Here is a 16,105-nt window from a genome sequence, read left to right as displayed (position 1 = left end):
AATATAAATCCTCTACGCAAAATGCTTTTTCTCATTTTTTGTATAAAAAGAAGATCATTTTAATTTGTGCTGTGGAGGGTAATTGCTTCTCATCAACTTAAGTCTCCAATTAATTTCTTAAAAATCAATAAAGCTTTTCTTTCCTTTCTCAAATGCACAAACATGTTGCATTGAAAGAATCCATTCCCAACATAGGAGACTTGTTGCTAGGGAGCTGACATCACTGCCTTGTGACTTTTGCCAGTGCATTACTGCCACAAGTGAACATCTCGTTGCAAGAACATAAAAATAAAAACCACTTCAGCAAGAAGATATCTAATTTGCACTGCATTATTGTGCAAAGCATGTTTATATGATAAAAGTAAGATATTAGTGCTTTGTTTAATTGTTTTAAATATTTATGTTTGTAATGCGCAGTACCAAATAAAACAAACAGTAAAGCATGTGCAGTTGTAAAAAATGGGGAGCCAATTCCATGACAGTGATATATCCGAATCCGCAGTATAGCGAGGGGCGATATAACAAGGGGTGGGTGTATTACTGTATCTGGAGAACAGTTAGTTCATCCAGAATAAAAGGTAGCCAAAAACAAAAACACAACAACAAAAAAAACCCTTGCCTTCGTGTTTAACATTTCTTACCAGCTGGACCTCTCCAAAAGCCCCTCTTCCAATCACTTTCACCACATCATAGTCCTCCACTTTCATTTGAAGTTCCCGGATCTTTCCCATGAATTTTTCATCTAGAAAAAAAAGAAATGGCACATTTAAGAAAACGTTTCTTATGCCGAATTCACACATATTGCACAGCAATATACAGTATGCTGTTATTTATGAAAAGAAAATCCCACCCAAACACTACAAATTATTACAAGGTCCTACATGAGGAGTCTCTAACCCTGGTCCTGGAGAGCGACTGGGTCTTCTGGTTCTCGTTTCAACCGAGCTCTCAGTTACTTAACTGAACCAGACACGCATGCCTTGTTACCGTACTTACTATAGTAATGAGTCCAACCACAGTACAGTATACGTGTTTAAGGCATGAAGGGCCTCGGTTACAAAAGGGCTCTAAATTTGGAGTTAGCGCGCACGTAGTGCACAATAAACCTAAATTTACTGCCCCATTTACTAGCACAGAACGCACAACATTTGGCTAATTTCCATACCATACCATGCACACCACATGCATTGCGAGCGATAATTTTATGTGCACGACAATGTCAGACTTACACATGACCCCCGTGATATCAAAAGCCCCAGCAGTCCTGGCGTGTCTTTTGGTCAGTAGCTTATTGTGAAGGTGGAGGTGGCTTACACTGAGCGAAAATGAGTGTAGAGGCAACGTAAAGTGAAACTGCACTGCTTACCTTTTAACTGTAACATGTATTCCTTGTGCTTCAATGCATATGGCCTGCCCATTAGTTTCTAAAACTCCATTGTACTGTATCGTTTTGGAATTCTTCTTTAAAACAACCCGCCTCTTTAATATAACATGCGTATCTCCACATAGAATCTATAACTGATTAGTGATGTTTTAGATATTATCAATAAAGCTTGTTCCACCTCGTTTTCTCGTGATCCTTGGCAGACTAATATTGTCCATCATTGTACAGACACACTTGCTCCTGTGATTTGTAATATTGTGAATCTCTCCCTAAAAACTGGAACTGTTCCAGCTAGCTTAAAATTGGCAACTGTAAAGCCAGTACTTAAAAAAAAAAAAAAAAAAAAAAAAAAAAAAAATTAAAAATTCTACATTGGATCCCGATGTCTTGTCTAATTATCGTCAAATTTCTAATTTACCTTTCCTTGCGAAAGTCTTGGAAATGGTTGGTGTTGCTCAGTTGTCTACTTCTCTCTCTGCTAATAATCTCTCTGAAAAATTTAAATTTGGCTTTCAGAAAACAACATAGTACAGAGACTGCACTCAAGCATTGTTAATGGCACCCTGCTGAATGCAGATGGGGGCCGTTATCAGGGACTGTCTTTTTGGATATATCTGTTGGATTTGACACCATTGACCACACAATTCTTCTTGATCGCCTTGAGAAAACTATTGGCATTACTGGCACCGTACTCTACTGGCTGCGGTCCTAACCTCCCGACATCAATCTATGTCCTTTGAAGGATCAAAATCAACTAATTCTCTTGTTGTTTCCGGGGTTCCACAAGGTTCTGTTCTTGGCCCTTTACTTTTTAATTTGTATAATCTGATGCAGAAATTTTAATTAATGCGTTTGTTTCATCCCGTCTGGACTACTGTAACGTCCTATTGGCAGGTCTACCTGTAAACTTCTAAATCGCTTACACCAGGTTCAGAATAAAGCTGCATGAATTGTGACAGGTACAAAAAGATCTGACCATATTACACCTGTTCTTGCCAACTTCCATTGGCTTCAAAGTTATTTTTAAAATTGTATTAATGACATTTAAGGCTGTTTCTGGAAATGGCCCTGCTTACATTAATGATAAGCTTTTACCTTATGTCCCTGGATGCCAGTTGAATACATAAAAAAAAAAAAAAAAAATATCAATATGAACAAAATAAATAAAAAAGCACTTACATCTCAATATAAATGTTTCTATGTTTTTGTTTTTCCTAAGTGCAGGGAAGTCCAAATCTAAAACAAAGGCATTCATGCAATCCTGGAGAAGAAAAAAGAAAGAAGAAAGGGAACATGTTAGGCTAAATAGCAGAAGCAGACTGATTACAGGAAAACATGTTCTAACAGGCAAGCACTGTTCACAGTAACTTTATGCATGGTCTTTATTTTTCTGTACTAAATGTTTACTGTGACCATGAGATGAATCTCTAGGAAATCTATTATAAACATATTAAACAATTTCAGTTGGCGTAAATATTAGTAATATTACTGCTGTTTTAAAACGAGATGGTGCCAGTGTAATCCCAAGACAAAAATGGTTATTAATTCCCTAAACCATATAATCAAGTTTAATTTCCTGACTTTTCCCAGAAAGTAAGCACACTCTGACCACAAGGTACAGGTACTGCACATGTGTATTTGCAGTACTGACTGCAGTATGGGAACAGATCACCTTGTGGAAGGGTTCACAACCAGGGTTGCCTCTGAGCATTTTAGATACTGAGAAACTTGCCATAACGACTGAGAAAGGCTAAATTATCAGTGAGAAACGTTCGGACTCGCCATGTTCATTTTTTTTTTTTTTTTTTTTTTTTTTATTGCCTTATACAATTTTGAAACAATATTCCAAAACAAGTATCTCAACAATTTTAGAATTTGCATTACAGTTGAACATACACAAGACATTTATTCTGGCTCTGCCTCAGATTCTCAATCATCCCCTGAGTATGTATAATACGTTTAGAATTTTTATGAACCATATATTATTTACCTTTATGAAGCCTGTCTGAGAACATATATACACACACATATATATATATATATATAAACTGCATGCTTAACAGGTCAGATTTGCTTTATACTATTGTATAAAAACACCGGCACTGCCTTCAAACATCTTGAGAAACTTAACCTTAAGTTCTGACGAAAAAGCACAGAAATCTAATAAATCCACCCAATAGTATACTCAACAGTGTAATACATTTAACTAAAATCTGTTTTAGCTGGATATATTATTACATAGTTGGATTTATTATTACACCACACTTAAATAAGAAAAAAGGCTGTGCTATAGAACTATGGTGATATAACTTAACCTCACACAAGCTAACCATTATCATTTATTACTAGCTTATCAGACAGTATCTAGAAAATCATCCCAGACTGTGCTTTAGGTTGTTTACCTTTTGTGCTTGACTTGAACTCGGTAGATGGACTGATATTTGTGGACGGAAGGTTGTCAGATGTTTTATCAAAATTTTTCAAACATTTTTTGGCTAGCAACAGAAAGTGCATCATCGCTAGTATTTTCACTAGAATCCTGCAATGATGTTGCCCTTCGGGTTACATTCTTGTGGACTCTGAGCTTATAGGCCGATCAACGCGGCTGGTAGTGACAGACGCAAATACTCATGTTATTGCTTTGCAAGAACGATTTCAAAATGTTCACCTTGATTTTTGAGTCTCGATTGAAGTTCACATTTATGATAACGTGTGAAAGTTAGTAAACTGAGTGCGAAGACTGATGCCAGTTATTGTGAAAAATGTGAGGATTTTGGCCTTAGAGGGAACGCTGTTCACCACCCCTCTTACTGTAACTCATGAAGAGCTTCTAAATTGTTTAGGATTTTTATTTTTCACTGAGCAGATCAGCCTATATGGAGGGGAATTCAGGGAACCTTAATAATATTGCATCTCAGCTCAAGCAACCAAACTTTCAACCACAGAAAAACAGAAAATCTTTAGATATCATAATATTTTATTATTATCTTCAAGTATATGCATTCAAGATTAATCAAGAGCACGTTGTAGAGCAAAGGGAAAATTAGGGGCAAGGATTTTTATTCAAGAAATATTTTGACACATGTTAGGTGTGGAAAGGAACAGGGACTTCTGATACTGCAAAAAATAAATAAATAAATAATAATTAAATAGAGAATTTTTAAATATATAATTAAGTTTATTAGAAGATTTAATTATCTGTTGTCTTAATGCCAGCTTATCTGATCCCTTTCATTCGCCTTCTCCTGAACAGAAAGGACCACACTAAATCGGTGCCGCACTCTACCCCCGTTTCTTTTTTCACCAAGTGATCCATTCTAACAGTAGAATGTGAGGAATCTAAAACCGCCTACTTAAGTAAAGGTACTGACAGTCGCATTACGAAAATCTATAATTCTCATTTTATGGGGTCATCTTTTTATCAGATTGTATTGCAGGTATGTAGAAATACTAGTCACACAGATGAGAGAAAGCTATTTCCCAGGGCCACTGTGCGCCAAACACAGGATTCCTACACCTCCCACCTCTCAACTCCTTACAGTACAGTAGATCCACAGTCCTACTGTATAACACCAACCTTGCTACATACAGTAGGTGGCTGATAAAGTTACAAAACTTCAGTGTCAAAGTCATAGTTCAGTAATGCAGGAAATGACACATGCCATCTAGAGAATTGCAGATAATTCATTACAGCCAGGAAATGTGTTGCTGTACCGATTTCACTGTTCACTTCCTTTCTCTATTACTTCCCGCATTCCAACGCCCATCATAGGGTTTAAAATAGCATTTTTAAAACAAATAGTAATTTTTGACAATAGTGAAAATTCTCCTAACTGGGAATTTGTTCTACACCTTCTGGAGGAGTCTGAACACTTCTTTACAGGTTTAAAAAATTAAGCAAAACGCATTAAGCACATTTGGGGAAAAAAGGCCAAAACGTTATACTGTAATTAAACAATCCATTTGCAGGTAGGTAATGCAATAATACACTGAACAAAAATAAACACAACATGTAAAGTGCTGGTCCCATGTTTCATGAGCTGAAATAAAAGATCCCAGAAATTTTCCATACACAAAAAAAGCTTATTTCTCTCAAATTTTGTGCACAAATTTGTTTACTTCCCTGTTAGTGAGCGTTCCTCCTTTGCCAAGACAATCCATCCACCTGACAGGTGTGGCATATCAAGAAAATGATTAAACAGCATGATCATTACACAAACGCACCTTGTGCTGGGGACAATAAAAGGCCGCTCTAAAATGTGCAGTTTTGTCACACAACACAATGTCACAGATGTCTCAAGTTTTGAGGGAGCGTGCAGTTGGCATGCTGATTGCAGGAATGTCCACCAGAGCTGCTGCCAAAGAACTGAATGTTCATTTCTCTACCATAAGCCGCCTCCAACGTTGTTTTAGAGAACATGGCAGTACGTCCAACTGGTCTCACAATCGCAGAACACGTGTAACCACGCCTGCCCAGGACCTCCACATCCGGCTTCTTCACCTGCGGGATCGTCTGAGACCAGCCACTCGGACAGCTGATGAAACTGTGGGTTTGCACAACCGAAGAATTTCTGCACAAACTGTCAGAAACCGTCTCAGGGAAGCTCATCTGCATGCTTCTCGTCCTCACCAGGGTCTTGACCTGACTGCAGTTCGGCATCGTAACTGACTTCAGTGGGCAAATGCTCACCTTCTTAGGTCACTGGAACACTGGAGAAGTGTGCTCTTCACGGATGAATCCCGGTTTCAACTATACCAGGCAGATGGCAGACAGCGTGTATGGCGTCATGAGGGCGAGCGGTTTGCTGATGTCAACGTTGTGAACAGAGTGCTCCATGGGGGCGGTGGGGTTATGGTATGGGCAGGCATAAGCTACAGACAACGAACACAATTGTATTTTATCAATGGCAATTTGAATGCACAGAGATACCGTGACGAGATCCTGAGGCCCATTGTTGTGCCATTCATCCGCTGCCATCACCTCATATTTCAGCATGATAATGAACAGCCCCATGTCGCAAGGATCTGTACACAATTCCTAGAAGCTGAAAATGTCCCAGTTCTTCCATAGCCTGCATACTCACCAGACATGTCATCCATTGAGCATGTTTGGGATGCTCTGGATCGACGTGTACGACAGCGTGTTCCAGTTCCTGCCAATATCCAGCAACTTCTCACAGTCACTGAAGAGGAGCGGGACAACATTCCACAGCTACAATCAACAGCCTGATCAACTCTATGCGAAGGAGATGTGTCGCGCTGCATGAGGCAAATGGTGGTCACACCAGATACTGACTGGTTTTCTGATCCATGCCCCTACCTTTTTTAATTTTTTTAAGGTATCTGTGACCAACAGATGCATATCTGTATTCCCAGTCATGTGAAATCCATAGATTAGGGCCTAATGAATTTATTTAAATTGACTGATTTCCTTATATGAACTGTAACTCAGTAAAGTCTTTGAAATTGTTGCATGTTGCATTTATATTTTTGTTCAGTGTAATTATCTGCGATGACAGTAGTTTCTTGCTTCCAAAAAAAAAAATTATAATATTCCCAAGATACACTTTAAGTAAGACAAATTAGTCTGTTTTTGAGCAATCACTCCAAGGATACTTGACAACAGAAATGTAGATGGTAAAAAAATATATCTTGCGGAAATCCAAGTTTGTAGTGTTTGTAAGATTACTCAATAGTTCTGATGCCTCTTATTTAAGGGGGCAGGGGTTGGTAATCTGTGCAACAAATATTTAGGTTAGGACTAAGATCCTACTACTTAAAACAAGAACATGTATACCTCCAAACGTAGAAAGGGTTACCCTTATGGGCAAAATGGTCCAAAATACCTAAATTTAAAAACAACTTACTAATATGTTAACTAAAACAAAGAGATTAATAGCAGCTATTTTCATAAGGTACTGTAAAATAAAAGTTGTCTCTCTGTACAAGTGGATGAGGAACTGCTGTTGAAACCAAATCTGTTTGTGGTTCTAAGCATGTTGCTTCACCTTCAGCTCACTCATTTACAAAATACCCCAAGAAGGATAAAGAGAATGGTTGTTCCTCTGCTGCCAGGCTTTAGTTGTTTTTTGGCTTGTGATGACATCAGAGGCTGCCAGAAAGTTGTTTAGCCTAAATATTTTGAAACTTTTTTTGGCAAAGAATGCAAATAGGTGAGAACTTCTTGGGAAACTGGTCCTTGTCAAACTTGTAAAAATGCATCTGTAATTAACAAAACTCATATATCTTATTTGTTGGTTTTACTAGAAGGCAGAGAAGCATGAAGAAATATTTATATTTAACTGAATTTGGATTTTTTAAAATTTATTTTAAACTGTTCCACCCTTTATCACTATTAAATAAATGTAAATTAACAAATACATCTATTTAGGTCCTTACAAGTGAGCATAACACAATCTTTAAAACCTTTTTTATTTTAAGATTACATACTGTATTTTATGTCAGTGGTGTGCAATTTTTGAACAAAAAAAAAAAAGTGTGGTCCAAAGGACAAAATGCTAGAAAGAACTACTTGTCCTTCCTAATTTACTTTCTCCCTCCACATCGCACAAAACACACACAAAAACGGAGAATATAACTTACAGGATTTTGGTTTTATTTAACAATGAACACAAATCAATCAATTAGTGATTAACAATCTAGCCTTGTAGCTTGACTGGTTCACTAAATACATCAAGAGACACAAAAGGTTCCCTGTAACCCCACCTCATCTCAACAAATGTATAACAAACTTTAAGGAAATGTTCCTTTCAGTGCAGTTTGGAACACATTTGCTAGTACATTTAAGTAGCATACTATGAGTACAACTATAATAAGCAATACGTGGGAGTTATTCAAATCTAAAAATAGCTTCTCCCTCTAAGCTAAATCCAACTCTTGATGTACTGGTGTTTTAGTTTGTTGCATCAGACACAAAATAATTGCCAACTATTACTGCTGCTTTGTGGAATTCTGATTTTTCTTCCTGTTCTATCACTTTTCTAACTGCTTAACCCCAGATTTATAAAGGATGTGTATAACCTGCCAAGTTTCCCTGCATTTAGTACTGTTTTTCTAACAAAATGCATTCAAACTTTCACAGTAGGCTCCATCAAATTCTGCAAAGACAAAATATGTTTTTTTCTTTTGTTTATTTCTATTATATATTTTTATTTATTTATTTATTTATTTTTTAAAACCAGTGTACAACATTTTACAGCTATTTTTCCTCATATCAACTCCTTGATAGCAAACTGGAACACTGCTGCAGCAGGGTGATCCTGGTTTCATACCCTGATTTTTGTTTTTTTTTTTTTTTTTCAAAATACATAAAACACATACACAATATTGTACAGATAATCTCATATATAAGCATTTCATTTCTTGCATTAAACATTCTTATTAATCTTCATGTTTAATAGTTTCACAAAATCAATCGATTGTGCATGCCCAATAAATAAGAACATAAGAAAGTTTACAAACGGGAGGAGGCCATCTTGCTTGTTTGGTTGTTAGTAGCAGTAGTTCATTTAAACAAGGTTTCTTTTTTTTTTTTTTTTTTTTTTTCTCTCTCTCGGTACTTGTCCGGTATGCATTGGCCCCTAAGAGGTGAACTTCACAGTGAACCCTCAATTTTACGATTTCCGCGAAATCACGATTTAGGTAGACCCCTAGTTATAGTAATAAAATAATGACTTGAATCGCATTATTGAGGGGTTTGGTGATTTGGTTTGGAGATCAGGAGAGGATTTATCAGTATGCATGACTATGAAGAGGTATGTGAAAAATACAGTGAACAAGGGGTGGGGCTTGGCTGGAGATGCAGTACTGAGTGTCCTTTTGCGATGCAATGCTTTGTAAACCTGTTTAATTCTGAAAAAATATATTTTAAACATTGTGTGTAAAATAAATAGTGCATGTGAAAATAAATTGGACACGACTGACAAGCGCTGAATAAAATGGACCACAAAGGGTTAAGTTTAAAAAGATTAGCATGTGCATTGCTAGAGGCTCTCGGCAGCCATTTCTGGGCTTCTTTGTAACTAATACATCAGCTTTCCCCACAGCTAGCCAATCAGAAGTGATAGGGGTGGGACGTAATCGCTTTTTAAAATGTTTGTGTGTGTGCTAGACTTCCACAATTCAGATTTCAGAAACTTGCATGGCTCTCTTAAATATACCCAGAGTGCCTTTCTTACAAACAGAACGACCACAGGAAAAATAAAAAAAATAAAAAACGAGTTGTCCGACGGGAAAAGTATAACAGCAAAACTTGTTGCCCCCTCACACAAATCTTCTTGTCCGTGGCGTTGGGCGATACGAATTGCACACCACTGTAGGTGGAGGACATCCATTTCCTCTCCCACAATTACTAATTTTGCATTTTATGCATCAACATTTTATTTTGTATTACTTTTTTTTTTTTGTACATGGACATTGTTTTATTAGAAGATTTTTAGCTAATAAGCTATCAAGCAACACCTTCACTTTGGAACTCGCTTCCAGATTGTATGTAGGATTCTGAGCATTTTTAAATCTAAGCTCAAAACTTGTTTCGTTGATTTGCCCCTTTACTAGCGAGCAGTTTGGTGCGCTTCTGGCTTGCTGTTTAATTTTGGAAAGCGCCCCGGCATGTTTGCAAATGTCGGACGCTATATAGATGAAACCTGTAAGGTATGGTGGTACAACGAAAGACTTTTAAGACTGTTATTCTCTAAGAAGTCAACTTTCCAACATTTTGGGTATAAAATACTTTAAGCAGTTGTGTTTGAAAACAAAGTGTGGTTTTCTGCCAAGGCAACTACTTTGGTTTCAGTTTATTATGCAGGACGGTTATTAATAGTAACTAGAATGTGCAGCAGTATTTGGAAGCCAGCTGATGAACACGATTTGATAAGATAAATAGCTAGATAAACAGATACATAAAAATCTTGTATCTTCTGCTTTCAAAAGTATACTTTCCAAAAAAAGAAACATGGCACTGGAGGGAACATTAAAAGTAAAATCAGGACTACAATAATTAAAATCCCCCACAAAATGCCTGTGACATACTGTAATCATAATTCCCAATCAAAATACAGTGATGCTGCAACTCTGAGCAAAAACAATAGGCTATTACTGGACTGGAATCCATTGAACCGCTTCCTTTTAAGGAAAAAAAAAAGAATACTACAGTATGAACAACTACAGTATAGACTGTCACTTCTGTATGAGACAGTATATATACTGTGGACAATAAGATTCTTACTGAAGTCTAATAGGATTACAAGTCTAGTGAAGGCCATGATCTGCAGCACTACAGTGTGGACTAACTTATAATGGCTAGACAGGATTTCCTGTGGGTGGGGTCGATGGAATGCTTGATATAAAACGCACTTCAATCTACTCAGTCTTCCTTCAACATTGGCTTGACCATGAAATACTTGATATGTGCAGCATTTAAACAAATGGATCGTAATACCATTGTTGCTTTCTTCTGTACTGCAAAGCCATCCTAGCAGTCACATTTATACTGCAGCAAGATAACCAACAGGAGAGCAGTTGAACAGTAAATTGACAGCACACCGTACTGAGGTGGTCATGCAGTATTTTCCATATTAAAAATGCTTGCAAATATGAAAATACATCATATTAAAGAATAACTGTTCTTAAAGAACATGCCTAACATATTCTTCACATTAGTCACAGTTGAGCCAATTCCAGCAAGACATTTTATACAGAAATATGGTTTCTTTTGGTGAACAACAGCATCATAAGACAATAACAAAGTATTCTGCCCCAACAACATAAATCACATGACCTAAATATGGCAGCCATATTAGGTCACAGATCAATATCATTGTCGCTACAGTAACACAATTACAGAAGCATGCATTCAAATGTAGTCACTATCTCAAAATGGTCTTTTCTTTTTACCGGTACAGTGTAGTGTATGAGAAATAGATTTTATACACATTGTGTTTTAATTAATTTTGCAAGTATTTGCAAACTGGGGGAATACAGTAACAAACAAAAACATCTCTCTTCCGCTATTTAACAATGTATTTTCTGTGCCATTTGTCACACAAACAAAAGTTTTAAACATGAGGAAAAATAACTGGAGCTTGCTGACACTTCAGTGCTTTTTATACTTTCTCAATCGCTGGAAAGGAAGCGTGTGCTAACATTAGAGGATCCTTTTTCGCAACCAAAAGTAAAATATCATGAGCTGCGACAACAATGACATCTCTGGTGGTTACAGTTCTTTATAAGGAAGGCATGTAAATATTCCAAGCTATATAAACTGTTCAGAGGAGATTGTGTGAAGCTGGCCTAACTGGAAGAATTGCTGCAAAGAAACCATTGTTAAGAGTGCAGAATAAGAGGAAGAAACTTGCCTGGGCCAAAAAACACAAAAACTGGTCGTTTGAGGAGTGGAAGTCAGTCTTATGGACCGATGAGTCAAAGTTTTAAATATTTGGGTCCAACCGTTGAGAATTTGTAAGACGTGGAGATGGTAAGAGCACGAGTCCTGCATATGTGGTTCCAGTGTTGCAGTGTCATGGTCTGGGGTTGCTTTCCTAGTGACAGAATTGGTGATCTTTACCAAGTACATGACAAGCTCAACCAGCATGGCTATCATACCATACTTCAGAGGCATGGCACTCCATCACGATTATGGCTAGTTGGGCAGTCTTTCATTCTTCAGCAAGATAATGACCCGAAACACACCTCAAAGTCGTGCAAGAACTAGCTGGCGAAGAAGGAAAGTGAAGGACAACTCAATCTAATGACCTGGCCTGCCCAGTCTCCAGACCTTAGTCCCATAGAACTTGCATGGGACGAATTGGACAGAAGAGTCAAAGCAAAGCTACCCACAAGTGCCCTATATCTCTGGGAAGACAGGTCGGGCGATTTCCTGCTGAAACTTGTTAACCGAATGCCTCGTGTTTGCGAGGCTGTTATTAAGGCAAAGGGTGGCTATTTTGAGGTATCCAAGATTTAGAGACAATTTTCAATTTTCTTGAACATTGCTTTGATACTCCTTATGTTTTGTATATTGTAACATGTGTTTTGATTTGCAAGTATTTACAGAAATGTATACGACGTAAAATATTGTCAATTATGAAAAAACCTAGTTTCCAGCAAGTGTACTCAAACTTTTGACTGGTACTGTGTGCATATTATATATATAAGCAGTAATATTGTTATTTGTTTAGGGTTTATACTAGTGCTGGGACAAATATCCGAATAAATATATTTTTTACATGTATTCGGATACAAAAATCATATGTTCGTATTCGCTACAAGTAACAAAAATACCTTGCACCAGAATTTGAGCAACAGTCAAAAAAAAACACACACACAGAATCAACACAGCAGCTCTTGAGCCTCTATTTAAAAGTTTTAGACAGCAAAAAGTAAACAAACCAGATTATGCGCACGCACGCAAAGTGATCTCTATGGAAAGCTATCTGGACCAAAAAATGCGTTGTGCTGCTTTAGAGCGAGTCAGAATCTCATGGGACAGAAAAAAGGCAAGCACGTCATTCTGTCTCATTTAAACAGTACCCAACTTTTGTAACAACTATTTTGTTGCAACTTTGTTAAATGGAATGCAATAAATGAGAACCTAAAACAGTGAGCTTTTCCCCCCTTCATTTACAGTGCCATTTATCTGTTTGTTTTATTTGAAATGTTTAAAGAAAAATTTCAGTTTTCGTTTGCTTGTTCAGCTACAAAAAGGCACATGAAAATGTCATGTTATTACTTTATGAAAACGTGTCGATGGCCACCGTTTACTGTGAAGAAACGGCAATGGCAAGGAATGAAAATAAATAAATAAATACAATGCGTTGTCAACTTTATGTACTATTTATTTTGGGAATAAACAAAACAACGTCTAACTTGAGCTGCTATTTTGCATCCTTTGTTTTGTAGTTAATTCACTGGGGTAAAGTAAGTCCTACACAATTTATTCATTACTCCAGGGAAATTTTCTATTTAATGTTTTACATAATGTAAGGTCTTGCTGTAAAATGAAGGTGCAGACACAGGGGCCACGGCCACGCCCCCTGCTACTAGGCTGTTTCTACCTGTATTCAGAGCAATAGAATGGCTATTCTTAATTTTTGAAAAACTTAACAAATATTTAAAAGTATGAGCGAATGTCCGAACATGAAAATCCTGTGTTTGTCCCAGCACTAGTTTATGCTCACAACAAACAGGTCAAATGTTCATGTCCAAGTTTTTGAGGTGTATTAAAGTTTAACCTTTCAATTGTTTCCTTAGCAGGTTACATATCAGGTTAGCAAATATTTATGCTGTACAAAGTATTCTATGTTAGTGACATTCATCCCTTGCCATGGCTAAAAATTCAAAATTAGCACTATCGATAACAAATTCTCAATTGGGCAAGCAGTTTTCTAAATATGCAAAAATTTTATGCAACATAAAAAACTCCTGTACTGTACCCAGAGATCAATAACCAAGTCCTTAGGAAGTCTGGTCACTGGACCTGTAGACCTACAGGATAATGCAACAGTCATTTCTGTATTACACATTACACACATGGCCAATTCAGATTACAGTACAACATACAGTAAGATACAGTAGGTATGCACTGTCAATGACTCACCATGCACTGTAATGCCTAGCACATCTCAAATAGGGACTCTGTACACATCTTTACAAACTATTATCCAACAAAGTTCATGGGGTCATAAACCCTCACACAGTTCATGGTGGTTTTTCAGCTGACTCCATTAAAGACTAACAAAGCATGGGTCATGTGCCAAATTAGCCTGTAGTAAACACAACCGTGTGCACTAAAGCTGTAAGTGAAATCCAAGAATAAAGTTTAATATTTGCTTTCAAATAGTTCATATACATGTAAAAAGTTCAAACAAAAGGAAAGTTTTCATTTTAGGTGCACAAAACATTCTTATAAGCCATGCTGTTATTATACAGCTATGTCAAAAAGTTTTACATCACCTAGAATTTTATGATTGAAACATAATAAAACTTATATTAACATAATTTCAATCAAAGAAACTATAAAATGATAGTCTACCAGAAGCTATAATAGTAGTACAGTAAACGTTAAATTTGTAGCATGCCTGCAACATAGCAGGTGTGGGCACTTAAAACCAAGGATACAAAGGTCATGTACTCTACCTCCACTCCACCTAAAAAAACAATGTCATCAAAAGCACAGCATTAAAATAGTACTGCAATATAGATAAAGCAGAAAAACACCAACGGCGACACAACAAGCGACGTCGCCACGACACAAACTCCAAATGAGCGATAAAAAAAAAAGAAACTGACCCTATTTTTGCAAATTCATCGAGCGACAAATACACAACTGACCAATCAGAGAACAGCTTCATGTCATGTGGTTTGAAATCAAGCAGTTTCACTTTGTGACGGGGTGCCCACCACTTGTGTGTATTTTATTTTTTATATAGGTATTAATTTGTTTATTATTATTATTATTACTACTACTACAAAACACAAATGCACTGCTTTTCACCGTCATCTTTAATAATCATGTCAGATGGCACATAAACACAATATATTTATATAATACTAGGACTAATAATAATAATAATAATAATAATAATAATAATAAATGAATACCTACATAAATAATAAAATGCACACAAGGGGTGGGCACCCCGTCACACACTTTCACTGAAAATGGAGGTAAAGATCATACTTGCAGTACCTAACTTCCCTGACCTATAATAAGCCATTTTCTATTGCGTTTGTTAGTAATCATACTTTCTGAAAGATCTGGCAAATTTCCAGCTGTCGTGTCGTTTCTGTGGTTGCTTCTGGTGTGCACTGTGTTTTCACAGCAAATTTGTGGTGTCGCCCCAGTAAAAATCGTGTCGCGTCTGGTGTGTGAGGGCCGTTAGTTTGGGGGTTGCAGCGGGGAGCCAGGTTGAAGAATAATTGGATATTCCAAAATTGGGAGAAAACACTTTACTTTTTACATGTACTTATACATACACTATACACATAAAAGTTTAAAAATGCTGTTGTGAAAAAATGCGTGACAAGTGGTCCGTGGGAAAAAATACAAACACCAAGGTAAAAAACACTGAAAAAGGTTGGGAACCCATACAGTACACTTCTAACAGCAAGCACTTGTATTTAAAATATAAATTTAACAATTAACCCTTTTTTTGCAGGACATTGGGATCTTCTGTAAAATTTAAAACTCAGTCGTCCTGTGTCTTTTTACCCCTGTGTGAATCAACCAAAGCACTTCTGGGATATTCAATTGAAAGCAAACACCAAACTTTACAATAAACCATAATACAGTATTAAAATTGATAGGATCTGTCCCGAGATTCTACAGTTCAGTAAAACACCATGATTGGACATAACCAAATTGGGGATCAGGAGAATATACAAAACATAAAATTGGCAAATCTTACATGGATGCTTTCAACAGTGCATCTGAAGGTATGTATGGAAATACATACAACGTACGAAATGGTTATTCTAGCCTTTGGAAAAGAAGGTACAACAAAATGTGTTATTTACACCTGGTTCACAGTTTACAAATCATGGACAAAACCGCCTTTTCTGTCCACAACATTGCATTTCATTTTGAATTTACCGACTTTTCTTAATGGAAAATAATCCATGTCTGGGAGGTTACTAGACATACTCCATTTTTGACCCAAACTGAGGACACTTGATTTTTAGTCCTGTGCAAATCATGCTTAA

At 36.8% G+C, this 16,105-nt stretch overlaps 1 protein-coding gene across 7 annotated transcripts in view; it reads right to left on the bottom strand.

Annotated features, from left to right (window-relative positions):
* The window catches only part of rock2a (rho-associated, coiled-coil containing protein kinase 2a), a 64,273-nt gene that overhangs the window by 35,342 nt on the left and 12,826 nt on the right, over positions 1–16,105 (bottom strand). For 5 of the 7 annotated variants that reach the window (XM_041253540.1, XM_041253543.1, XM_041253539.1 and 2 more), the window contains exons 2-3: positions 2,564–2,645; positions 642–742 (exon numbers count right to left, since the gene is read on the bottom strand). In XM_041253540.1, coding sequence (XP_041109474.1) covers positions 642–742; positions 2,564–2,645 — 183 coding nt within the window. Of the gene's footprint in view, positions 1–641; positions 743–1,802; positions 1,875–2,563; positions 2,648–16,105 lie in introns of those variants that run through there. The other 2 variants (XM_041253544.1, XM_041253545.1) reach the window with 2 other exon arrangements.

This window comes from Polyodon spathula, chromosome 6 (genome assembly GCF_017654505.1).
Source record: "Polyodon spathula isolate WHYD16114869_AA chromosome 6, ASM1765450v1, whole genome shotgun sequence".
NCBI classification, from domain to species: Eukaryota; Metazoa; Chordata; class Actinopteri; order Acipenseriformes; family Polyodontidae; genus Polyodon; species Polyodon spathula.
This window is presented reverse-complemented; position numbering and strand designations above follow the sequence as displayed.